Source organism: Tachysurus fulvidraco, chromosome 9, assembly GCF_022655615.1.
Source record: "Tachysurus fulvidraco isolate hzauxx_2018 chromosome 9, HZAU_PFXX_2.0, whole genome shotgun sequence".
Classification (NCBI taxonomy): Eukaryota; Metazoa; Chordata; class Actinopteri; order Siluriformes; family Bagridae; genus Tachysurus; species Tachysurus fulvidraco.
The window spans coordinates 27,402,307-27,427,468 of record NC_062526.1 but is presented as its reverse complement, the minus strand read 5'-3'; the positions used below and the strand labels follow the sequence as shown (position 1 = coordinate 27,427,468).

General features: G+C 41.0%; 2 protein-coding genes and 1 long non-coding RNA gene across 5 annotated transcripts in view; 2 read left to right on the top strand and 1 right to left on the bottom strand.

The window, feature by feature from the left end:
• Positions 1-612: 612 nt before the first annotated feature.
• On the top strand, positions 613-12,143 carry LOC113658596. The gene is made up of 17 exons (XM_047817964.1): positions 613-1,638; positions 2,040-2,135; positions 2,275-2,508; positions 2,639-2,810; positions 3,040-3,099; positions 3,295-3,827; positions 4,734-4,965; positions 5,402-6,044; positions 6,089-6,619; positions 6,715-7,041; positions 7,194-7,530; positions 8,972-9,676; positions 10,079-10,174; positions 10,314-10,547; positions 10,678-10,849; positions 11,275-11,334; positions 11,501-12,143. Exons 1-17 carry the CDS (start codon positions 1,039-1,041, stop codon positions 12,034-12,036), a joined length of 5,568 nt encoding a protein of 1,855 aa, XP_047673920.1. The 5' UTR covers positions 613-1,038; the 3' UTR covers positions 12,037-12,143.
• A 2,842-nt stretch (positions 12,144-14,985) lies between these two features.
• The window catches only part of il20ra (interleukin 20 receptor, alpha), a 10,358-nt gene continuing 181 nt past the window's right edge, over positions 14,986-25,162 (top strand). Inside the window, exons 1-7 of one of the 3 annotated variants that reach the window (XM_027171155.2) lie at positions 14,986-15,223; positions 17,171-17,309; positions 18,372-18,577; positions 19,477-19,649; positions 21,207-21,348; positions 22,318-22,457; positions 23,817-25,162. The exon at positions 23,817-25,162 is cut by the window's right edge and continues 181 nt beyond it. In XM_027171155.2, the coding sequence (XP_027026956.2) occupies positions 15,181-15,223; positions 17,171-17,309; positions 18,372-18,577; positions 19,477-19,649; positions 21,207-21,348; positions 22,318-22,457; positions 23,817-24,515 (1,542 nt within the window). In that variant the 5' untranslated portion in view covers positions 14,986-15,180 and the 3' untranslated portion in view covers positions 24,516-25,162. Of the gene's footprint in view, positions 15,224-17,170; positions 17,310-18,371; positions 18,578-19,476; positions 19,650-21,203; positions 21,349-22,317; positions 22,458-23,816 lie in introns of all 3 variants that reach the window. The other 2 variants (XM_027171153.2, XM_047818416.1) reach the window with 2 other exon arrangements.
• Positions 22,674-24,455, bottom strand: LOC125145480. The gene is made up of 2 exons (XR_007143867.1): positions 23,925-24,455; positions 22,674-23,473 (listed from the first exon to the last, which is right to left on the bottom strand). It is a non-coding gene; the product is annotated as an uncharacterized LOC125145480 (long non-coding RNA).

Genomic DNA, 25,162 nt, shown 5'->3' with positions numbered 1-25,162 from the left:
TGAATTGAATTGATTTGAAATTTTTGAATCACTGCAAAATGATATTCCCACTCGACTCGGTCAAATGCTTTTTCAGCATCAAATGTGATCACAACATCAGGTGTTACAGTAGAGTGTTTGGATGTAAATACATGGAGAAGATGGTGAACATTAAAAAATAGTTAACCAGGGTTGTAGTTCTGGTTTACACACACACACACACACACACACACACACACACACACACACACACACACACACACACACACACACACACACACACACACTCACACACTCACTTACACACACTCACAAACACACATACACACACATGCACACACATACACACACACAAACACTAATGCACAAACACACACGCACACAGAAACACACACACAAATTCACAATCTGTTATCACACAGATGGAGTGATAGACGGTTGGGGTCCAGATTCATATAACAGAAATCTGAAAGGGTTTGTTAGGCAACAAAGTTTAGTGTGTTTTAATCACTGGGGTGCAATGGATCATATTTAGGTCAGTAATTCATTAATGCCTTGTATTTAACACAAGAGAGAGAGAGAGAGAGAGAGAGAGAGAGAGAGAGAGAGAGAGAGAGAGAGAGAGAGAGAGAGAGGCATAAAGTTGATCAGAACTGAAAAACTGGTGTCCCACAAGGCTCAGTACTCCTCTTCTTTTCTTCCTGTTAAATCTTTTGGCAAAGTCATATCCTCTCATATTCTCTTACCACTGCTATGCCGATGTCACTCAATTTATCCCCTTCGTTCAGACACTATGGCTTCAACATAGATCTCTGCATGTCTGGTGTACATATCATCATAATAACAGCTCATAACCTGAAACTCCAGCAAATACCAGCAAACTTGAACTACTGGAAATCCCAGATATTTCATGCCTTAGTCAGGATCTCTGATCTCTCTCTCTCTCTCTCTCTCTCACACACACACACACACACACACACACACACACACACACACACACACACACAAACAGTTTCAGAGAAAACGAAAGATCTCTCTCTCTTTCACTGAGTTAAAAAAATGGCTGAGGCGAGTATTTCAGAAGATCAGCTTTCAGTGGATGAGTTCATCTGTCCAGTGTGTCTGGATCTCCTGAAGGATCCGGTGACTCTCTCCTGTGGCCACAGTTTCTGTAAGCTGTGTATAAATGGCTGCTGGGATCAAGAGGATCAGAAGGACGTCTACAGCTGTCCTCAGTGCAGAGACACTTTCACACCAAGGCCTGTTCTACGCAGAAACAACATGCTGGCTGAAGTGGTGGAGAAACTGAAGAAGACTGAAGTCCAAGCTGCTTCTCCTGATCACTGTTATGCTGGACCTGGAGATGTGGAGTGTGATTTCTGCACCGGGAGAAAATACAAAGCCATCAAGTCCTGTCTGGTGTGTGTGGCTTCATTTTGTGAAACTCATTTAAAACATCATCTTGAAAGTCCTGTTTTGAAAAAACACACATTAATTGATGCCTCTGGAAATCTACAAGAGAAGATCTGCTCTGAACACGATGAAGTTCTGAAGATCTTCTGTCGTACTGATCAGAGATGTATTTGCCCTTTTTGCCTGTTGGATAAACATAAAGGACACGACGTTGTATCAGTTACAGCAGGAAGAGCTGAGAAACAGGTGAGAACTCATCTGAATGATATTTCTCATTTAGATTCAGCAGCTTTGGTTCAATTCACTTCAAATTTATTTGTATAGAGCTTTTAACAATGGATGTTGTCTCATAGCAGCTTCACAGAACATAAGAAACATAATACAAAAAGTTTAATATTATACAAAGATTAGTATTTGGTCAGTTACAAGATTAAACTTGTGATTGAAGAGTTAAGTAAAATAAATGTATTCAGTAAACATATCTTTACTCAGCGTTCGTCATAAACACATCAGATGAGTGAACCTTCACTCGGCCAACAGACATTTTACTACTTAAACTAATCTGAACAAGACAGTAGTGAACTTTAACCCTTTATTGTGATTAATATTTATCTCCACATCATTTCTAACATCATATGTGTCCTCAGAGTGAGTTAAAGGAGGAGCAGATGAAGTTCCAGCAGAGACTCCAGGAGAAGCAGAAGAAGGTGCAGGAGCTGAAACAGGCTGTGAACACTATAAAGGTGAGCAGTGAGCAGAGACAGAGCTGCTCCTAGAAACACACACAACATGGACAACATGGAGACATTTAGAGTCCCAGTAAGATAGAGAATGAGAGATGAGCTTTAAATGGACCTTCATGTGTTGTGTGTCTCCTAACAGCTCAGTGCACAGACAGCAGTGGAGGACAATGAGAGGATCTTTACTAAGATGATCAGATCCATGAAGAAAAAGCGCTCGGAGGTGACGGAGATGATCAGAGCTCAGGAGAAGGCTGAACTGAGTCGAACTGAACGACTCCTGGAGCAACTGGAGCAGGAGATTGATGATCTTCAGAGGAGAGTCGATGAGATGGAGAAGCTTTCACACACACACGATCACATCCATTTCCTCCAGGTAACACACACTGTCTGATCTACAGAGTCAGATGTTCCTCACACTCTCTAAAACACCTCTCATTAAAGCAGCAATAAATGTCCCTGTCTGACATCACAAGTGTGTCTTTAATTTCATTTCTTCTCTGTAGGCTTTAGCTTCTGGATGTCAGTCTCCTCTATTAGATAGACTACATTTTGATATGTCCAGAATCAGGGTCTCTCAACATCTGTCATTTGATGGAGTGAAGAATTCTCTCTCAGACCTGAAGAAGAGACTGGAGGAATTCTGTGAGGAGGAATTCAACAAAATCCCTCCACATGGTAAGAGGAGCTGCTCCTGCTGGAGAAACACAATGATGGACAAGTGCTGAAATTCCTAAGATATAAAAAGTGATGAGATGTGTTTTGTGTTTGTGAACTCATTATTGCTGCTCTGTACAGTAAAGATAAATGATACATTATATTTATAGGTATGAGATCCTACAGCACAAACCTTTTTGGTAAAAATACCTTTAAATGTCTGTTATTTCTGTCATTTTTCTCTCCACAGCTGCAGCAGTTCAGATCATTTCACCACCAGATCCACAGAACAGAAAAGAGTTTCTGAAATGTATAACACACACACACACACACACACACACACACACACACACACACAGACACACACACACACACACACACACACACACACACACACACACACACAGACACACACACACACACACACACATATGAATATACAGTATTCTGTGAATTAATCCCAACATGTTCACATTGTTCAGTTTGTTTTTCTCTTTTATTTTAGATTTCTGTTCTCTGACTCTGGATCCCAACACGGCACATCGTAACCTCATTCTGTCTGAGAAGAACAGAGCAGTGACTGTCAGTGAGATACAGCAGCAGTACTCTGATCATCCAGAGAGATTTGACTCCTTTTGTCAGGTGTTGTGTAAGGAGAGTGTGTGTGGACGCTGTTACTGGGAGGTGGAGTGGAGCGGTCTTGGTGTGTCCATATCAGTCTCATATAAAGACATCAGGAGGAAAGGATGGTCTGAGTGTGGGTTTGGATTCAACAAACAATCCTGGAGTCTGGAATGTTCTTCTTCTTTTCTCACTTTCTATTGCAACCGCATTAAGACTGATCTCGAAGTTCCATCATCCCCCAGAATAGGAGTGTATGTGGACCACAGTGCAGGAATTCTGTCCTTCTACAGTGTCTCTGACACCATGAAGCTCCTCCACAGAGTCTACACCACATTCACTCAGCCTCTATACGCTGGGTTTGCGCTCCACTGGTGTAGTAGTTCATTTTCATCTTTGAGATTGTGTGATGTAAAATAATGTGTGTAGTGTTTTGTGTAACATTCCTCCACATTACCACATTGTTACTCCATCATCTGTTTAACACACAATCCAGCTGCACGAAAGACATTTTCATTGTAAATTAAAACAGATTCATCCTGGATGATGAACCATATCAGAACCATATACATCCAAGTTTGTGTTAAATATTATGACCAAAGTTTTGAAAATAAAAGATCAGACCACAGAAGAACAGTGTGAACTGGGTGTCAGTGTCAGTCTCATATAAAGAGATCAGAAGGAAAGGAAGTCGTAATGAATGTGGGTTTAATTTAACACAAACTGATGCTGATTGTAGAATAAATAGTTTTGTGGCACCGTAATGAAGACTGTAAAGTAACTGAAGAGTTTTATTTAACCTCTGAAATCAACTGCACTAAGAATATTGTTCTATTTTATAAATCTGGTGATTCAAGTGAAATTATTTTAGAAAGGCGTCTAAAATAAAAAAATTCTTTTTAGCCGAGCATTTCTCTTTCGTACCACCAGAGGGCGCGCAAACACCACTTTTATGTTCAAAATTTATATTGTAACCATCATTAATCGTGAAATAAATGTTTAAAGATTATCAATTTTTCACTAAGCAATAAGAAAAAAATAAACAAACAAACTAATTAATTAAACAAACAATGTTGGTGGGGAAAGAAAAAAAAAGACATGAAACAGAAGACAGAGATTAAGAAACATAAAATATGTGATAAAAGATTCCCATTTCTCCAAATCTCACCCTCCCAAGCTCTTTTAATTTTATCAATAGCACACACATCTAAACATACTAAGCAGACGGAAACATGGCGCCCCCCGAGGCAGACATGTTTGTTTGCCTCGCGTTAAAATGTCGGATTTTTCTTCTTTTTTGTGTGTTTCTTGTTTTTTCTGCAGTGCATAAATGTCATGCACTGCTTACATACAATCGACAGGAAATTACTGGACATCGCCAACTCACGACACATTGACTTCACTAGTTTTATTCCACTGGAGCTACAACACATTGTTCGCTCCCAGAGTCACCACCGAAACCACCACCAAAACCATCCCCGGGGTCACGATGCACCGGGCTCGAGTGAGTTAGCTGACACCAGGAGAGCACTACGGAGACGGCGACACAAGCGAGGCAAGAGGTGAGGCTAAAAGCTCCATGCTAGGCTAAAAGCGCGCTAGCCGACCACCGCTACCTAGCCTCCTGCTAGCAAATGTGTGGTCCCTGGAAAACAAAATGGACGAGCTACGAGCCAGGATTACAACTCAAAGGGAAATCAGAGAGTGCTGCGCCCTGTTTTTCACCGAGACCTGGCTCTCAGTCAGAGTCACAGAGGATGCCATTCAGCTACAGACTCACTCTGTTTACCGAGGCGACCGAACGGCCGCGTCCGGTAAGGCTAAAGGGGGAGGTGTGTGTGTTTATCAACAACTCGTGGTGTGGAGATATACAGACGGTTAATAAACACTGTTCGCCAGATGTGGAGTTTCTACTGCTGAAATGCGTCCTTATTATATACCGAGGGAATTTACTGCTGTGTTTTTGGCCGCTGTTTACATCTCCCTGTGAGCTAACTCCATGGCAGCACTCAGCAAACTCCATGACTTCATCAGCGCATTAGAAACGGCTCATCCTGACGCTGTTTTTATTGTTGCTGGTGACTTCAACCAGTGTAGTTTATGGACTGTATTCCCCAAATACCACCAGCATGTGGACATTCCCACCCGTGATAAGAACACCCTGGACCATGTTTACAGCAACATACGTGGTGCATACAGGGCTGCACCACGCCCCCACTTCGGACACTCAGATCACATCTCTTTGTTCCTGTACCCTGCTTACAGACAAAGACTGAAACAAGCACACCCTGTCACTAAACAGGTTAAACTCTGGAACCCAGAGACTGAGAGCACCCTGAAGGACGGTTTTGCTTTGACAGACTGGGATGTGTTTAAAGCTGCAGCCACTCTGGAGGACTCTTCCGTCAGCGTACAGGACTATGCTGAGTATGTGACTGGGTACATCAGCACTTGTGTCGATAACATTGTGCCCACCATACAAATTAGGAAGTTTCCAAACCAGAAGCCCTGGGTAAACACTCAGGTACGTCACATGCTGCGTGCTCGCTCTCTTGCATTTAGATCAGGCAACGTGACTGAGTACAAAGCTGCGAAGTATGGACTGAGAAAAGCCATCACAGTGGCCAAGAGGCAGTACAGAGAGAAACTGGACAGCATCTATTCTACTGCTGACTCAGGGCAGATGTGGCAAGGTCTGCAGCAAATCACGGACTACAGGACCACCACAAGCAATATCACCTCAACAGCCTGCCAGATGACCTCACCACATTCTACACCCGCTTTGAGGCCCCCAGCTACACTGCAGAGAGGGGGCTCACACACACCTGGACCACCCAGCTTCCCTCCCCTCCACTAGCCATCTCAACAACCCAGGTACACAAAACTCTGAGGAAGATCAACCCCCGCAAAGCAGTAGGACCAGACAACATTCCTGGGCGGGCCCTCAGAGCATGTGCCAACGAGCTGACTGATGTTCTCACCTCCATCTTCAACCTCTCCCTCAGTCAGTGCACCGTTCCTTCGTGCTTTAAGTCCACAACCATCATCCCCCTGCCTAAGAAGAGCACACCCACCTCCCTGAATGACTACAGGCCAGTGGCACTCACTCTAATCATCATGAAGTGTTTCGAGAGAGTGGTGCTGGCCCACATTCAGAGCAGCATACCAGACACTATTGACCCTCTGCAGTATGCCTACCGGCCCAACAGGTCCCCCTAGACTCCATTGCTGCTGCCATCCACTATTCTCTTTCTCATCTGGAAAATAAGGACTCATACCTAAGGATACTCTTCATCGACTGCAGCTCCGCCTTCAACACGGTTATCCCCCACAAACTGTCCACACTTGGTCTGCACCCCACCCTCTGTGACTGGCTCCTAGACTTCCTGACTGGCAGGCCTCAGTCCGTCAGGATTGGTAATAGGACTTCACCCAGTATCATCACAAACATTGGAACTCCACAGGGTTGGGTACTCAGCCCCATCCTCTACACCCTGTTCACTTATGACTGTGTCGCCTCCCACAAGGATAACATCATCCTGAAGTTTGCGGACGACACTGCAGTGATAGGACACATCACTGGCGGTGACGAGGCAGCCTACAGGAGGGAGGTGGCCAGTCTGGTGTCATGGTGCGAGACAGCAACCTCACCCTCAATACGGACAAGACGAAGTAAATTATAGTGGACATGAGAAAGGAGAAAAGAATGCATCAGCCACTGTTCATCCGGGAGCTTGAAGTGGAGAGGGTGAGCAATTTTAAATACCTGGGTGTCCACATCAGTGAGGACCTCACTTGGACACCTCACGTCACGCAGCTGGTCATGAAGGCCCAACAGCGGCTGTATTTTCTGAGGAGGCTGAAGAAGTTTGGCATGTCGCCTAAGATCCTCAGAAACTTCTGCAGCTGCGTCAGAGAGTGTCCTGACCAACTGCATCACTGTGTGGTACGGCAGCACTACTGTCATGGACCGCAAACGTCTGCAGCGAGTGGTGAGAAGATCATCAGGACTCCACTGCCCTCTCTGCAGAGCATCTACCACCACGGAGTCCACAGGAGAGCTGCTTCCATCCTCAAAGACCCCTCCCACCCCCAGCACGGATTGTTCACAGGTACAGAAGTGTGAAATGTAGGACCTCAAGACTGAAGAACTCTTTCTTCCCCACTGCAATCAGACTCCTAAACAGCTGACAGGAGTTTGCAATCATGGGCATAACTGCTTAACTGTTTACATGGACATAACTGTTTACATGGACATAACTGTTTACATGGACATAACTGTTTACATTGAACTACATTTTTTGCACATTCATTTTCTCAGAACTGCACTACCTCACCAAGAACTGCACTAACTCACTTTATTGCCTTATTCGGCACTGCACCTCTTATTGCCTTTATTAAGAACTGTACCTCACCTTTATTTCTTTTATTGCCCTTTTTTATTCTATTTTATTCATTTTTCATTCACACATTTTTATTTTTACTTTTTACTTTACTGTATGATATTTAGTGTAGATAGCAAAGTAAGAATTTCATTGTGAAAGGAGAAATATTTACAGATAACGGAGAAAGCAGGGATCTAGTAATATTAATGCCAAGACACCTGAATCCTGTTTTACTTCTTCTTACTGGAGGCCCAATGCATTAACAGGGAAGCACTCACACTTCCGAAGATTTACCTTATGCGCAGAAAATGATCCAGATGTTTCTATAATGGAATAAATATCTGAGGGACTGGAAATTGGATTAGAAATGTACAAAAGAAAATCATCAGCATAAAGTGACAGTTTAATTTCAACGCCTGATCAAACCATGCTTCAAAACAAAGATAAAATTACTCCCAAACACAAATTTTTGAAACACTGCAAAATGATATTCCCACTCGACTCGGTCAAATGCTTTTTCAGCATCGAATGTGATCACAACATCAGGTGTTACAGTAGAGTGTTTTGATTTAATTACATGGAGAAAATGGTGAACATTATAAATATAGCTAACCAGGGTTGTAGTTCTGGTTTACACACACACAACCCCACACACACCCATGAGTGTGTGTGAGAGAGAGAGAGAGAGAGAGAGAGAGAGAGAGAGAGAGAGAGAGAGAGAGAGAGAGAGAGAGAGAGAGGGAGATTTGAAGATTGAGGCATAAAGTTGATCAGAACTGGAGAACTGGTGTCCCACAAGGCTCAGTACTCCTCTTCTTTTCTTCCTGTTAACTCTCTTGGCAGTCATATCCTCTCATATACTCACTCTTACCACTGCTATGCCGATGTCACTCAATGTATCTCCTTCATTCAGACACTATGGAGTCAGCATAGATCTCTGCATGTCTGGTGACATATCATCATAATAACAGCTCATAACCTGAAACTCAAGCAAGTACCAGCAAACTTGAACTACTGGTAATCCCAGATAATTCATGCCTTAGTCAGGATCTACAACTACAACTCTGATCTCTCTCTCTCTCTCTCTCTCTCTCTCTCTCTCTCTCTCTCTCTCTCTCTCTCTCTCTCTCTCTCTCTCTCTCTCTCTCTCTCTCTCTCTCTCTCTCTCTCACACACACACACACACACACACACACACATACACACACACACACACACAAACAGTACATTTCAGAGAAAACGAAAAAGATCTCTTTCTCTTTCACTAAGTTCAGGAAAATGGCTGAGGCGTGTATTTCAGTAGATCAGCTTTCAGTGGATCAGTTCATCTGTTCAGTGTGTCTGGATCTCCTGAAGCACCCGGTGACTCTCTCCTGTGGTTACAGTTTCTGTAGGTTGTGTATTAATGATCACTGGGATCAGGAGGATCAGAAGGGCGTCTACAGCTGTCCTCAGTGCAGAGACACTTTCACACCAAGGCCTGTTCTACGCAGAAACAACATTCTGGCAGAAGTGGTGGAGAAACTGAAGAAGAAGACTGAAGTCCAAGCTGCTTCTCCTGCTCACTGTTACGCTGGACCTGGAGATGTGGAGTGTAATTTCTGCACAGGGAGAAAACACAAAGCAATCAAGTCCTGTCTGATGTGTGTGGCTTCATTTTGTGAAACTCATCTCAAACATCATCTTGAACGTCCTGCTTTGAAAAAACACACATTAATTGATGCCTCTGGAAATCTACAAGAGAAGATCTGCTCTGAACATGATGAAGTTCTGAAGATCTTCTGTCGTACTGATCAGAGATGTATTTGCTCTTTGTGCCTGTTGGATAAACATAAAGGCCACGACGCTGTACCAGTTGCAGCAGGAAGAACTGAGAAACAGGTGAGAACTCATCCGAGTGATATTTCTCATTTAGATTCAGCAGCTTTGGTTCAATTCACTTCAAATTTATTTGTATAGAGCTTTTAACAATGGACGTTGTCTCATAGCAGCTTCACAGAACATAAGAAACATAATACAAAAAGTTTAATATTATACAAAGATTAGTATTTGGTCAGTTACAAGATTAAACTTGTGATTGAAGAGTTAAGTAAAATAAATGTATTCAGTAAACATATCTTTACTCAGCGTTCGTCATAAACACATCAGATGAGTGAACCTTCACTCGGCCAACAGACATTTTACTACTTAAACTAATCTGAACAAGACAGTAGTGAACTTTAACCCTTTAACTGACATTAATATTTATCTCCACATCATTTATAACATCATATGTGTCCTCAGAGTGAGTTAAAGGAGGAGCAGCTAAAATCCCAACAGAAACTCCAGGAGAAGCAGAAGAAGGTGCAGGAGCTGAAAAAGGCTGTGAACACTATAAAGGTGAGCAGTGAGCAGAGACAGAGCTGCTCCTAGAAACACACACAACATGGACAACATGGAGACATTTAGAGTCCCAGTAAGAGAGAGAATGAGAGATGAGCTTTAAATGGACTTTCATGTGTTGTGTGTCTCCTAACAGCTCAGTGCAAAGATAGCAGTGGGGGACAGTGACAGGATCTTTACTGAGCTGATCAGCTCCATGGAGAAAAAGCGCTCGGAGGTGACGGAGATGATCAGAGCTCAGGAGAAGGCTGAACTGAGTCGAACTGAACAACTCCTGGAGGAACTGGAGCAGGAGATTGGTGATCTTCAGAGGAGAGTCACTGAGCTGGAGAAGCTTTCACACACACATGATCACATCCATTTCCTCCAGGTAACACACACTGTCTGATCTACAGAGTCAGATGTTCCTCACACTCTCTAAAACACCTCTCATTAAAGCAGCAATAAATGTCCCTGTCTGACATCACAAGTGTGTCTTTCATCTCATTTCTTCTCTGTAGGCTTTAGCTTCTGGACCTCAGTTTCCTCTATTAGATAGACCAGAGTTTGACACGTCCAGCATCAGGGTCTCTCAACATCTGTCATTTGATGGAGTGAGGAATTCTCTCTCAGATCTGAAGAAGAGACTGGAGGAATTCTGTGAGGAGGAATTCAACAAAATCCCTCCACATGGTAAGAGGAGCTGCTCCTGCTGGAGAAACACAATAAACATAAGGAGAAATATAGAGAATTAATATAGTAAAAATTTAAGATATTTATAGTTCACAGTGTGTATGTATGTATGTATGTATGTATGTATGCATATGTATTTATCCCCAATGAGCAAGTCTGAGGTGACTCAGGCAGCAGTGGCAAGGAAAAACTCCCTTAAATTGGTAGAAACACTGCTGGAGAAACAAAATGATGGGCAAGTGCTGAAATTCCTAAGATATAAAAAGTGATGAGATGTGTTTTGTGTTTGTGAACTCATTATTGCTGCTCTGTACAGTAAAGACAAATGATACATTATATGTATAGGTATGAGATCCTACAGCACAAACCTTTTGGTTAAAAATACCTTTAAATGTCTGTTATTTCTGTCATTTTTCTCTCCACAGCTGCAGCAGTTCAGATCATTTCATCACCAGATCCACAGAACAGAGAAGATTTTCTGAAATGTATAACACACACACACACACACACACACACACACACACACACACACACACACACACACACACACACACACACACACACACACACACTTCATATGAATATACAGTATTCTGTGAATTAAACCCAACATGTTCACATTGTTCAGTTTGTTTTTCTCTTTTTATTTAGATTTCTGTTCTCTGACTCTGGATCCCAACACGACACATCGTAACATCATTCTGTCTGAGAAGAACAGAGTGGTGACTGTCAGTAAGAGAGAGCAGCAGTACTCTGATCATCCAGAGAGATTTAACTCCTGGCCTCAGGTGTTGTGTAAGCAGAGTGTGTGTGGACGCTGTTACTGGGAGGTGGAGTGGAGCGGTGTTGTGTACATATCAGTCTCATATAAAGACATTGGGAGGAAAGGAGGTGGTGATGAGTCTGTGTTTGGATGCAACAAACAGTCCTGGATTCTCCGATGTTCTTCTTCTTCATCTCTCTCTTTCTCTCACAACAAAATTATGACTAATCTCAGAGTTCCATCATCCTCCAGAATAGGAGTGTATGTGGATCACAGTGCACGAACTCTGTCCTTCTACAGTGTCTCTGACACCATGAAGCTCCTCCACAGAGTCCACACCACATTCACTCAGCCTCTATACGCCGGGTTTGGGCTCTACTGGTGTTCTGGGCCTTCATCTGTGAGATTGTGTGATCTAAAATAATGTGTGTAGTTTTGTGTAACATTCTTCCACATTGTTACTACTGTACATCATCTGTTTAACACACAATCCAGCTGCACAAAAAACATTTTCAATGTAAATTAAAACAGATTCCAAAGTTTTGAAAATAAAAGATCAGACCACAGAAGAACGGTGTGAACTGGGTGTCAGTGTGAGTCTCATATAAAGAGATCAGAAGGAAAGGAAGTCGTAATGAATGTGGGTTTAATTTAACACAAACTGATGCTGATTGTAGAATAAATAGTTTTATGGCACCGTAATGAAGACTGTAAAGTAACTGAAGAGTTTTCTTTAACCTCTGAAATCAACTGCATTAAGAATATTGTTCTATTTTATAATTCTGGTGAATAAAGTGAATTTTTTAGAAAGGTGATCATTGGAACATTTAACCCGAGCATTTCTCTTGCAGACCACCAGAGGGCGCGTAAAAACCACTTTTTCTTCAATTTACTCATTCATCCATTCATTTTCTACCGCTTATCCGAACTTCTCGGGTCACGGGGAGCCTGTGCCTATCTCAGGCGTCATCAGGCGTCAGGGCAGGATACACCCTGGACAGAGTGCCAACCCATCACAGGGCACACACACACACATTCTCTCACACACACACACACTACGGACAATTTTCCAGAGATGCCAGTCAACCTACCATGCATGTCTTTGGACCGGGGGAGGAAACCGGAGTACCTGGAGAAAACCCCCGAGGCATGGGGAGAACATGCAAACTCCACACACATAAGGCGGAGGTGGGAATCGAACCCCCAACCCTGGAGGTGTGAGGCGAACATGCTAACCACTAAGCCACTAAGCCACCGTGCCCCCATCATTTTCTATTAGTTCTCATAAAATAATAAAATAATAATAATCATTTCCATAAACATTTCTTAATATCAAACAGACGGACGGACGGACGGACGGACGGACGGACGGACAGACAGACAGCTAGATAGATAGATAGATAGATAGATAGATAGATAGATAGATAGATAGATAGATAGATAGATAGATAGATAGATAGATAGATAGATAGATAGATAGATAGATTTGACTGTAAATCCCACAAACTTTGTTTTTCACACAGAATGTGTTTACTGTGAAAAGTTGATAAAGATAAAATAAAGATAACAATAAAGATGTCTGAAAAATCAGTTACTGCATTTGCTCTTTTTATATTAATCCCATTTACCAAAAATTTTCACTGTTACCTCACAATAGTCTCTAAAGTCCTGCTGAGTTTGAATACAGGACTATATTCTGAAGGAGATCTCAGGACACCAAATCTCTTTACATTTTCATTCTATCTTAGAAGATCATCACTGATCACACACACTCACACACACACACACACACACACACACACACACACACACACACACACACACACACACACACACACACACACACACACACTATTCTGGATAAATTTCCTGTGTAATGATTTAGTGATGTTCCTCATCTATACTACAAATAAAGTTTAGTACTTGTGTTAAAACTATTAACAGATTTCTTACTTCTGTCTTTATTTCAGAATATGAACAATGTTAAAATGACTGTGAGTTTCCTGCTGGTTCAGTTTTCTCTTTTCTTCTCAGAGACACACATAAAGACTGATCCAGGTGACTCAATAGGGCTTTCATATAAGATCTCTTCTCTCAAACATAATGTACCAGTTCTGTTTCTGTCTAAACAATCTGTTATCACACAAACGGAGTGATAGATGGTTTGGGTCCAGAGTCATATAACAGAAATCTGAATGGGTTTGTTAGGCAACAAAGTTTAGTGTGTTTTAATCACTGGGGTGCAATGAATCATATTTAGGTCAGTAATTCATTAATGCCTTGTATTAAACACTAGAGAGAGAGAGAGAGAGAGAGAGAGAGAGAGAGAGAGAGAGAGAGAGAGAGAGAGAGAGATTAAATAATTAGATGATAGAGGTCAGAAAAGTGAAACTTTAGGAAGGAAATCTATAATAATTCTGTAAAATGCGGAAAGTCGTTTGAAGATTGAGGTGTAAAGTTCATCGGAACTGAAACACTCAGTAAGTGGGACACCCCCTGTCAGGTTAGTCTGTATGTGTGCTGAACTTCCTCATAACCAGTTCTCCAGTTCATATCCCACACGTTCACAGGTCTGAACTTTACCTGTCTGTCTGTTTGATCACGTGTTCTGTTCTTTATCTGTATGTGCAGATGCTGAACTGTTGTCTGTTCTACTTTAATTTAATCCCCTAATCTGAGTCCTCATTGTTTACTTTCACTTCCTCTCTATTTATTAACCTTCTTCTGTTAATATATCGACATCCTATAAATATGAACATAATCGATATAAATACTTTTTTTTTACACTGAGTTCCTGATTCCAAATGGTCATTGTCATTAATATAGTGTGAAAATCTGACCACTGTGTGTGTTAGCAATAAAAAACAACTCGGAGTGAAACAAACAAACAAAAACAAACAAACAAACAAACAAACAAACAAACAAACTATTATATGTTTTTTCCTGTTTGTTTGAATCAAAGGTGTTGAATTTTCATTTTCATACGAATGCGCTCGTTTCTCTGTTGCTATGGTAACAGCCCAGATAATTAAATGTCAAATTAAAATAATAATAAACAATAATAATGTAAAATTTGTGTATTCCTTCTTTTCTCTTACAAGGCGTCAATTTGAACATTTATACAAAGAGGCTCCAGTGTCAGAGGCTAAAGCTGATTTTCCGACATTTACATTAAATAAAATAAATAGAGGTGTTTTTTTTTAAATAAATAGTTTTGTTATTTTGTTTTTTTATCACCACGTCATGTAAGTGTTGTAATGATTTCAGAACAAGATTTCCGTATTAAATTGTAATAAAAAGCGCTTGTTGCAGGTAAAGCGACATGTTTGTAGTAACCTGAAGCTCCGCCCACTCACACACACAGAGAGAGAGAGAGAGAGAGAGAGAGAGAGAGAGAGAGAGAGAGAGAGAGAGAGAGAGAGAGAGAAAGCACGCATGGAGTAAATTAGCGCCTGTGTTTTTATTTATTTCCACATTTCTTCATTAACCGGAGAAGGAGAAGAGGCGCGTGCAGCAGCAGCATGTCAGTGTACAGCTGTGTACAGATGTGTTCATTTCACTAAGAGACATGATTCAGCTTTTACCAGCGACTCTCTGCGTGCTCCTGACAGGTAAGTGCCGGAAATACGGGTCTCGTCCCAAAGCACACTGTAGTGCACTGAGTATCGTCAACACTTCACCTTCCACATTAAACTTTACTTAGTTTACAATACAAACAGATTCCGGAGGATTTGAGAAGAAATACTTTATTGTGTTGTTGTTATAGAGCAAGTCATAAAAATCAGGAGAGTCGTGATTAAAGAAAAAAAGCAGAGAAATAGGAACAATGAATGTTTTATTATTTATAAACCTATACTTTATTTATAAAAGGGTCAAATGGGGATTTGATTTCTTCTTCTTCTTCTTCTTCTTCTTCTTCTTCTTCTTCTTCTTCTTCTTCTTCTTCTTCTTCTTCTTCTTTTCTTCTTCTTCTTGTTCTTCTTTTCTTGTTCTTTTTCTTCTTTTTCTTCTTCTTCTTTTCTTGTTCTTCTTGTTCTTTTCTTGTTCTTTTTCTTCTTCTTCTTCTTCTTCTTCTTCTTTTCTTGTTCTTCTTGTTCTTCTTTTCTTGTTCTTCTTCTTTTCTTGTTCTTCTTCTTCTTCTTTTCTTCTTCTTCTTTTCTTCTTCTTCTTCTTCTTTTCTTCTTCTTCTTCTTCTTCTTCTTCTTCTTCTTCTTCTTCTTATTCCATGTATTACGTCTACACAGAATTAATTGATATGACCGAAACATCATATCACGATACTCACAGACGTTTCTGCGATACACGACATGTAGCATAACAGAATATTTCAATTAACCAGCAGGAAAAAGCAGCATGTTGGTTTTATATTTTTGTTTTTACACTGAAAAAAAAGTTAAATTAAGCAGGAAAAAAAAAATTGTTGCAGATATTTTTTCCTAGAGATTTTTTTTAATGTTTTGCTTTGATCCAAGATTTTTGTCAGTGTATAAATTCTGTTTATTTTATAAAGTTTAAAATTCAAAATCGAATTAAAATACAAGTTTAGCTTTGTATTGGGGAAAATGTGCTAAAAGTACATTTTATGTTAGTAGTTTATGTTTAGCGTTTGCTGAAAAGCAGAAGTTACTTCACTGTGTGATCTCGACACGAGATCAGAGATTATTTCTGAATTCTTCGATGCAGTTTGTTCTTCTTCTCTTTCAGGCACTAAAACACCTGACATTTAGTTTTTCTCCTCATGCAGCTAGAAAGTGTGTTTTTTTCCCTAACGGCAAAAAAGTTCAACCTGGTTTCATCTCAGATCATCAACACACACGCATGCACGCACGCACACACACACACACACACACACACACACACACACACACACACACACACACACACACACACACACACACAGGAAACCAAGGTGAGTTCAGAGAGTTAGATGGGGTTCTTCTTGTGGTCTGCTAAATGAAACAGACTGAAACACAGAGCTCCATTTTATACACACAGAAGAACAGCACAGCTCAGAGTGCCACTGTTTATCTTTCTATCCTTCTATGTATCTGTCTATCTACCCATCCATCCATCCAACCATCTATCTATCTATCTATCTATCTATCTATCTATCTATCTATCTATCTATCTATCTATCTATCTATCTATCTATCTATCTATCTATCTATCTATCTATCAAAATGATTATTAATTAAAAATGTCTTTAATCCATTTCAGCACCCTAAATGAAGAACAGTGGCATGAAGCTGATAATAAACTCTAATATAAAACGAGCCGCATTAATTACCAGATGGAATATTAACATACAAAGTTATAATCGTATTTTCAAGTTCATTTTAGGAAAATTAATGGTTCCTCGAATTAATTAATTAATTTCTTTTAGAGAATACAGTACTGATTTTAGGAAACGTTCTTGTTATTGTGAGAGCTTATTATTATTATTATTATTATTATTATTATTATTATTATTATTATTATTATTATTATCATACACTTTTCCTCACATAGTTTCAGTAGATTAAAGCCATAAAGACACGCTTTATATGTTTCCCTGTTAGTGTCGTGTGTACGAGCAAATGAAGAGCTTCCTGCACCACAAGATGTTCATTTCCACTCTGTGAATCTGAGGAACACGGTGCGCTGGAGCTCAGGAACCGCCGACACCCAGGGAACCAGCTACACGGTGGAGTATGCAATGTGAGTCAAGAACAACACACCACAATCCAGCTGTGAGAGGTGTGTGAAGAGTGTGTGCGGAGTGTGTGTTTAGTGTTTGACCAATGTGGGGGGGTGAGGAGTGTTTGAACAGTGTGAGGAGTGTGTGAGGAGTGTGTGAGGAGTGTGTGAGGAGTGTGTGAGGAGAGTATGTGGAGTGTGTGTGTGGAGTATGGAGTGTGTGTGGAGTGTGTGTGGAGTGTGTGTGGAGTGTGTGTGGAGTGTGTGTGGAGTGTGTGTGGAGTGTGTGAGGAGTGTGTGAGGAGCGTGTGAGGAGCGTGTGAGGAGCATATGTGGAGTGTATGTGGAGTGTGTGAGGAGTGTGTGCGGAGTGTGTGAGGAGCTTTTGTGGAGTGTGTGAGGAGTGTGTGAGGAGTGTGTGAGGAGTGTGTGCGGAGCGTGTGAGGAGCATGTGAGGAGCATATGTGGAGTGTGTGAGGAGTGTATGTGGAGTGTGTGAGGAGTGTATGTGGAGTGTGTGAGGAGTGTATGTGGAGTGTGTGTGGAGTGTGTGTGAAGAGCGTGTGCGGAGCATGTGAGGAGCATGTGAGGAGTGTGTGAGGAGTATATGTGGAGTGTGTGAGGAGTGTATATGGAGTGTGTGAGGAGTGTGTGAGGAGTGTGTGAGGAGTGTGTGAGGAGTGTGTGGAGCGTGTGTGGAGTGTGTGCGGAGTGTGTGTGGAGTGTGTGTTTAGTGTTTGACCAATGTGGGGGGGTGAGGAGTGTTTGAACAGTGTGAGGAGTGTGTGAGGAGTGTGTGAGGAGTGTGTGAGGAGTGTGTGTGGAGCGTGTGTGGAGCGTGTGTGGAGCGTGTGAGGAGCGTGTGAGGAGCGTGTGAGGAGCGTGTGAGGAGTGTGTGGAGCACGTGAGGAGCGTGTGAGGAGCGTGTGTGGAGCGTGTGTGGAGCGTGTGTGGAGCGTGTGTGGAGCGTGTGTGGAGCGTGTGAGGAGCGTGTGAGGAGCGTGTGAGGAGTGTAAGCATCTACACTCATCCTCACTTAACACACTCAAAACCCAGTTGTTTATTTGTTTGTCTCTGGTGTAGATACGGAGATGCTGTGGAAGTAGAAGGAAGTGAGCAGGTGGTGTGGAGGCCGGTGCAGCAGTGCACTGATGTCACACAGACAGAGTGTGACGTGACGGAACAGACTGGAGATACGGAGGAGGAATATTACGTCAGAGTGAGAGCTAACGGACCGGAAGGACGCTCGGAGTGGACCGAGACAGACAGACGGCTCAGACTCGCAGACAGTGAGTGCACAAGGCAGAGAGAGAAAGGGGCGGAGCTCTCGGAGAATAACAAAAGCAAAAAATCTATGTATATGTACAATACTGTATACATATTTATATTCTCCTCTTAGCAGATATCCTCCTCTTATATTTACACCACATGACTTTCATCCAGGTCTTGTGCTTAGATCATCATTTTGCTCTCGGTTGTCTCTTAGAATCTGTTTTATAAGAAGAGGTTTATTATTTCCAGGAAGGTCTTTAACCTGAAGTGAGGATACACTGAAGATGAAGTTACACAGTTATATAGAGCAGATTAACCCGCAGTAATTACATCGCTTATCATGTGTTAAAGCCCGTTTCCTGACTCAGTAAGACGTTCGGCCACGCCGCTGTACTTTGATCGTCAGTAACACGGCGGCTTTACGCACAGTGATATCAGTAGAGCCTGAAGAGTACGATCACAGTCAGATCATCAGAGACAGCGTGCTGAGGCCCCAACGTTCCTCTACCACATCTCGAGGAGTTTTATTCCCCTTACAATACAGACGGATTGTAATGTTTCACACTGGTTATCTGTTTATAGTTACGTTTAACGCCAGCGAACGTCTGTGAGATAAATAAAAGAAAAAAAAAATTTAAAACCTTACCAAAATAATCCCAAAAGTGTAAAAACAAAAACATTTCTGACTCTTACAAAGCGCTTAGACCGGAGACTCCTTCCATAGAGTTACATGTGAATGAGCTGTTGCTATAGAAACAGTGAGTTTTTAGTGACTGCTGTTATACAGTAGAAAATAGAATCAACACACGACGACCAATCAGAATCCAGCAGCCCTGAGAAATAAACAAAAAAACAAAAAGTTTTTTCAACTCTGACTTCTCTTTCTGATTTAAACCTGTATTTTTTTCTCCGCCAGCCGTTCTGGGACCTCCTCAGGTGAACGTATCTGTGGTGGAGGGCAAGCTTCAGGTGAAGCTGAGCGGCCCGTTCAGATGGAGGAAACCTGAAAAGAAGCGTCAGTCGATGTTTAACATCTTCCCTCACATGTTCTACAACATCAGCGTGTACAACAACAGCAGCAAGCTTGAGGTAGGACTCTGATCACCAGTCAGACTTCATCCCAGAGATTCAGAGTAAAAAATCCACCCAGTTTAAATATGTAAAAAATGTTGTTAAGTTAAAAAAACAGAAAAAAAAAAAAAAAACAATCCGATACCCAGAGTCAGTGTGATAATCAGATCGGTCCAATCAAAAAAAAGGCAAATGTATCAGATATCAGCAAAATATTATTTATGGACCTGGAAATCTTTACAGATAAAGTTAATTGTTTTTTATTTAAATTTTGATTAATTATACATAATTATAATTTATTACATTTATATTGTGTGATTGATTGATTTATGTGCGGAAAAGTTGCATTTATATTTTATCAGTAAACAAAAGCTTATTTTTTTTATATATATTATTATTTTATACTTTAGGAATTAGTACGTATTAATATATTTTTGTTATCGTTTTTAAAGAAGACATTTTGTCCAGATCAGATCAGATGTTTCGTTATTCTGACACCGATCACCAATCGACACCAATCGAGGAAACAGTGGCGTTAAAAACTGTATATGTTTTAAAAGGGGGATTTGGATTGACTGTTAAACCCAAGGATGAAACTCAGGGATAAACAAACACGGACGTGTGTGAGTTATTTACATTATAGCGTCCCGGTCGATGCTTCTGGCGTGCAGGGTGTCGCCTTACGGAAGTTTCGAAGAAAAAAATTTTCATAAAGACGGCTCAGTGGCAGTTTTCACAAGGCCTCTCAGGTTGCGGATCAGCGCTCCTGCCCTCGAGCTCGTCTGAAAAACAATCTGAGGTCTTCAACAATAAAAGAGGTGTCGGGTCACCGGAGCTTTCTACAGTTCTGGGACAAGCTGTGAATGGAAATAACAATTACGAGCCGAAAAATGACATTGTGGAGCTCCAGGTGATGCCTGCTGTCTGTATTTTACAAGTGATTTCATAAACCCATGTTTGGGTGAAACCCGTCATCCAGAGCAGCTGTGTGAGCAGCTCAGAGTTAGTGCTCTCCTCCGAGCAGGTTCAGCTTCAGGAGCTTGTGATGTCCATTTACACCACAGCGCTTTTAAATCCTGTACTCTGATTGGTCGTCAGGTGTCGAATTAGTTTTCTATAACAGAAGCTCTGAAAGTAACGTAGGTTTACATTAATACTTAATAATTAACGGTTTCTATAGCAACAGCAGGGTCTAGAAGAGTCAGAAGTAAGAGAAGAATACAGAGAACGACTGGCTTCAGTTCTGCTCTAACGAGAAACATCACTAAATCTCACTCAAATGGATAGGAAATGTTGATCACATTGGAATTCTTGACAATTTTCTGTGGTATAAGAGAAATAAAGCGCTCAAGACATCCGAAGTTAGCAGCATCGGGGCTCTAACAGGAACTTTGCTTTACTGCACCATGGAGTCACGATTCATTTCCTATCATAGCGAGACACTCAATGTGAGGTCATCAACTCCAGGTAATTTGAGCTGGCTGTAAGGCGACTAAAGGTGTAATGCATCAAGCAGGTTGTCACATATTTATTTGTTTGTTTGTTTGTTTGTTTGTTTGTTTGGTTTATCAGCAGCACTTCCTGCAGACGAAGAAGCTCCTGCTGCACGGCCCCCTGGAGTATAACACAGAGTACTGCGTGAGGGCAGAAGTGGTGTCCCTCTCTCTCCATCTCACCAACATTCAGTCTGACTGGATCTGCATCTCCACCGCTGATGGTAAGATTTAAGTACCTAACGTTAATGCGTCACAGACTCAGCTGGCCACATCTGTGCTGGTGTGTAGTGACCACTGCTGTGGGGGTTTATTCAGGGCATGGCCTCTGTTTTTAATTTGGACAAGATTCTTCTCTATATACTTAGATATACTAGTTAACTTGTCTCTATTATTCAGACATACTAGTTAACTCGGCTCTAATACACAGAAATACTAGTAAAGTAATTTTTAATACTCAGACATACTAGTTAACTCTTCTCTAATACTCAGAAATACTAGTTAAGTCATCTGTAATACTGATCAATACTAGTTTTCTCTTCTGTAAATACTCAGACACACAAGGTTAGGGATCTCACACTGCACATAAGCAGGTCAGATTGGCAAATCAAGCTAGAAATACTAGCTACACACACACACACACACACACACACACACACACACACACACACTCAAAAGTGGACCCAAAACATAATTCCTTCCAAGTTTCACATTTCTTTGTAGCACATCTCATAATAATGTAATAATATCGCAATGTGGCCGGACGGGTTTGGGTGAGAGCGAACGTTCCTCATTCCTGATGAACCTCACCTCATCGTTGTGTGATCAATTACCCTTTCGATTCTAGGACGGATCTGATTCCTCCTGCACCTTAACCTGTGTGTGTTTGTGTGTGTAACAAAGACGCTTAACCTCCGTCACAGATGTTGCCGAAAAAAATAACGAATAAATTACCAAATATTTATTCAAATTAAAAAAAATTGCATGCATCAGAAATAGTCTGACATGCCGTGCAGCACAAATAAGAAAACGATCCAATATTTATAACAGAAAGATGAAACATATTCAGCGATGTATAAGCTTGTCGTTTGTCCATAAGGAACAATTTAATCTCAATCTCAATATCTCTCTCTCTCTCTCTCTCTCTCTCTCTCTCTCTCTCTCTCTCTCTCTCTCTCTCTCTCTCTCTACAGGCCCATTTAAATATCAGATGCTGCTGCAGATGTTAGGAGGCATTATTCCTACCTCTGTATGTCTGTTTGTCTTAGTCGTAGTTCTAGGTTTCGCTTATTACTACATCTGCGGTCACAAACCGAGGCTGCCCAAGAGCATGGTGAGTTACCAAGCAAACCACAAACACACCTCACACACTCCGACAGTGCAGCATCTCCGTACCGTACACACTGGCATCCAGATTAAACCGGAGCCAGATTTTTTTCTTTAATATCTCAGGAGATTTCAGAAAGTGAAGTGTTTCATTAAAGGTTCATTTACTTTATCCTAAACATTTCTCCCAAAATTTCCATGAAACAAAACAAATAAAACTTAATTAAATGGATAAAAATGTATTCTGGATGTATCAGTAATAATAATAGATTCGAGTGAAAGGATCATAACTCACTCACAAATGATAAATAAATAAATAAATAAATAAATAAATAAATAAATAAATAAATAAATAACGAGGGCAGCAGGGATTTTAGAACAAGTTTCACCTTTTCTTCACCTGCACTTACAAATACTTAAAAAAAAATCAAAAATACTCAAATGATCTCCAAGTAATCAAAGTAATATCGCAAAAATATTAGTACTCTGTGGTCTCTAAATACTCAGAAATACTAATTTACTCTTTTGTAAATCTCAGAAGTATTAGTTATTACACTGTTGTCCTAGTATTTACACATGGGTCATATCAGAAATACTCCTGACTGTACGTCTAGCGTACCGTATTTAACCAAGATACTGCATGTAAAGCAGCGTACCAGAAACACTGACACACTTCACTAAAAACAAACCAGACATGATATGGTTCAGCTGAGCATCAGGACACTAGTAAACCTGGCAGTGATCATTGTGGCGAAGGTTTGAGTTCTGAGAACGCAGTGTGTCTGAGAACACAGCAGTCGAGACACGTGTGATCGTACCGGAGTCTGTGTGACGTCTCTGCTTTCTTTCTAACCGGTGTGTCTCTGTTGAGTCAGCCTTCTCCGAGAGGTTTGCTAATGACGAGCTGAAATGTGATCGGGCGTGTCTTGATTTCTGAAATGTCGCTCTCCTGCATAGTTTCATTTCAGCCCTCGATCTGGAATTCAGGCGCTCCTTAACTGGCTAGTCGAGTGGTACAGTATGCTAGGTAGAGGAAAGGGCCTATGCTTTAATCAGATACACTCACTGGCTCAAGGTGGAGTCTATTACAATCGCTCTTGCAATCACAAGCATTTATTACTTATTATATTTATTCACCTCGCCTTCACAACTCCTCGCTGCTAATTATAATAATTATGCTGCTTTCACACGGCCGTATGTTTGCGTTCGATACAGTAACCAGTATCGGGCTGACTAACTAACTAACTAACTAACTAACTAACTAACTAACTAACTAACTAACCTAGCTTGACCTCTCAATTCCAATTTCACTGACTGCTGTGAAATAATAATTATTACTTCTTTTTTTTTTTCACTTTTCCTGTAGAAGGTCATTCATCAGGATGTAGACAATGATGTGGAAAATAAACTGCAGACATTCCAGCCAGAGAAACATCTTCCCACCATAAACGTGATCATCATCAACAACACCAACCTGAGCATGGGGGAATCAAAGTGCGGTTTCCTCGGGTCATTTCATGGTGGTGTCGACATTCCCAAGCCCTTGCAACTTCCTGAGGTGAGCGAAACAATAAGAGGAGCTTATGCAGTGCAGAACATCCCGCAGACCTCAGAAGCAGAAGCAGAATCGGGTTCACAAAGCTGTCGCAACTCTCTGAAAGAGGATTACTGCTTGGTACACCAGGAAGATAGGAACCAGCTCACCCGCTGCCCGAATAACCCCCAGGTGGTCACGTCATACATGGCACAGACTGAAAAGACAGAACAAGCACAGGAGGGAAATGAAGAAGAAGAAGAGGAAGAAGAATTTATGCAAACTACTTTTTGTAACTGGGACCGAGATACCGGTCAGCTCCAGGTGGACTTCCCTCTGCTGAGAAGCTTCAGATTTGAGACACCTGAAACGACAGAGACGCAGACAAGCAGAACCACGACGCATCTGCCACGCCGTCCTGACCTCACCAGTGTGGTTGTCAAGCAAGCTTCAGAGGAGGCTGGAGATGATGACCTGCTCTTGATGATGGAAGAACAATGGGACCTGCAGGTCCAGAGCAGCCATGAATAGATTCCGCAAAGGTTCCAGTCACCACTCTATTTTACTATATAAGCTTCCTTATCTTAAAGACATTGATGCAGCCCAAAACATTGTTCTCACACATGAAGGTCCTCCTGATGGGTGCCATGTCCTTAGTTTTAGATGCAACACTGTTTTGTTTCACTGTTTTATATGTGTATAATTAATATAATATCTATTTTATATATATATATATATATATATATATATATATATATATATATATATATATATATATATATATATATATAATATTAGTATTATGTACTTCAGGATAGAAGACAATAAACACACAACAATAATCCCAGTTAGTTTCACACTCAGGGACAGGATAAGCTTCAGTGTTTCATTTAATGAGTTCATCTAATGTCTTAATGTTTGTTGTACGCAAGTACATGAATGAAGATATTTTAATACATTTAAAAAAGTGTTAATTTAGAACACAACTATAAAACTAATATAGAATGAAATAAATTTTACAAAAAAACAAAGTATATACGAACGAATGATGCTATTGTTATACTTTTTTTTTTGGCCTCAGGTTAAAAAACAAATCCATGAAATGTTTGATTTCTGTGACTCTTGTGTATTAAGTGAATGCTCAATATATTTATCATTATTTTATTATTATCTTTTCC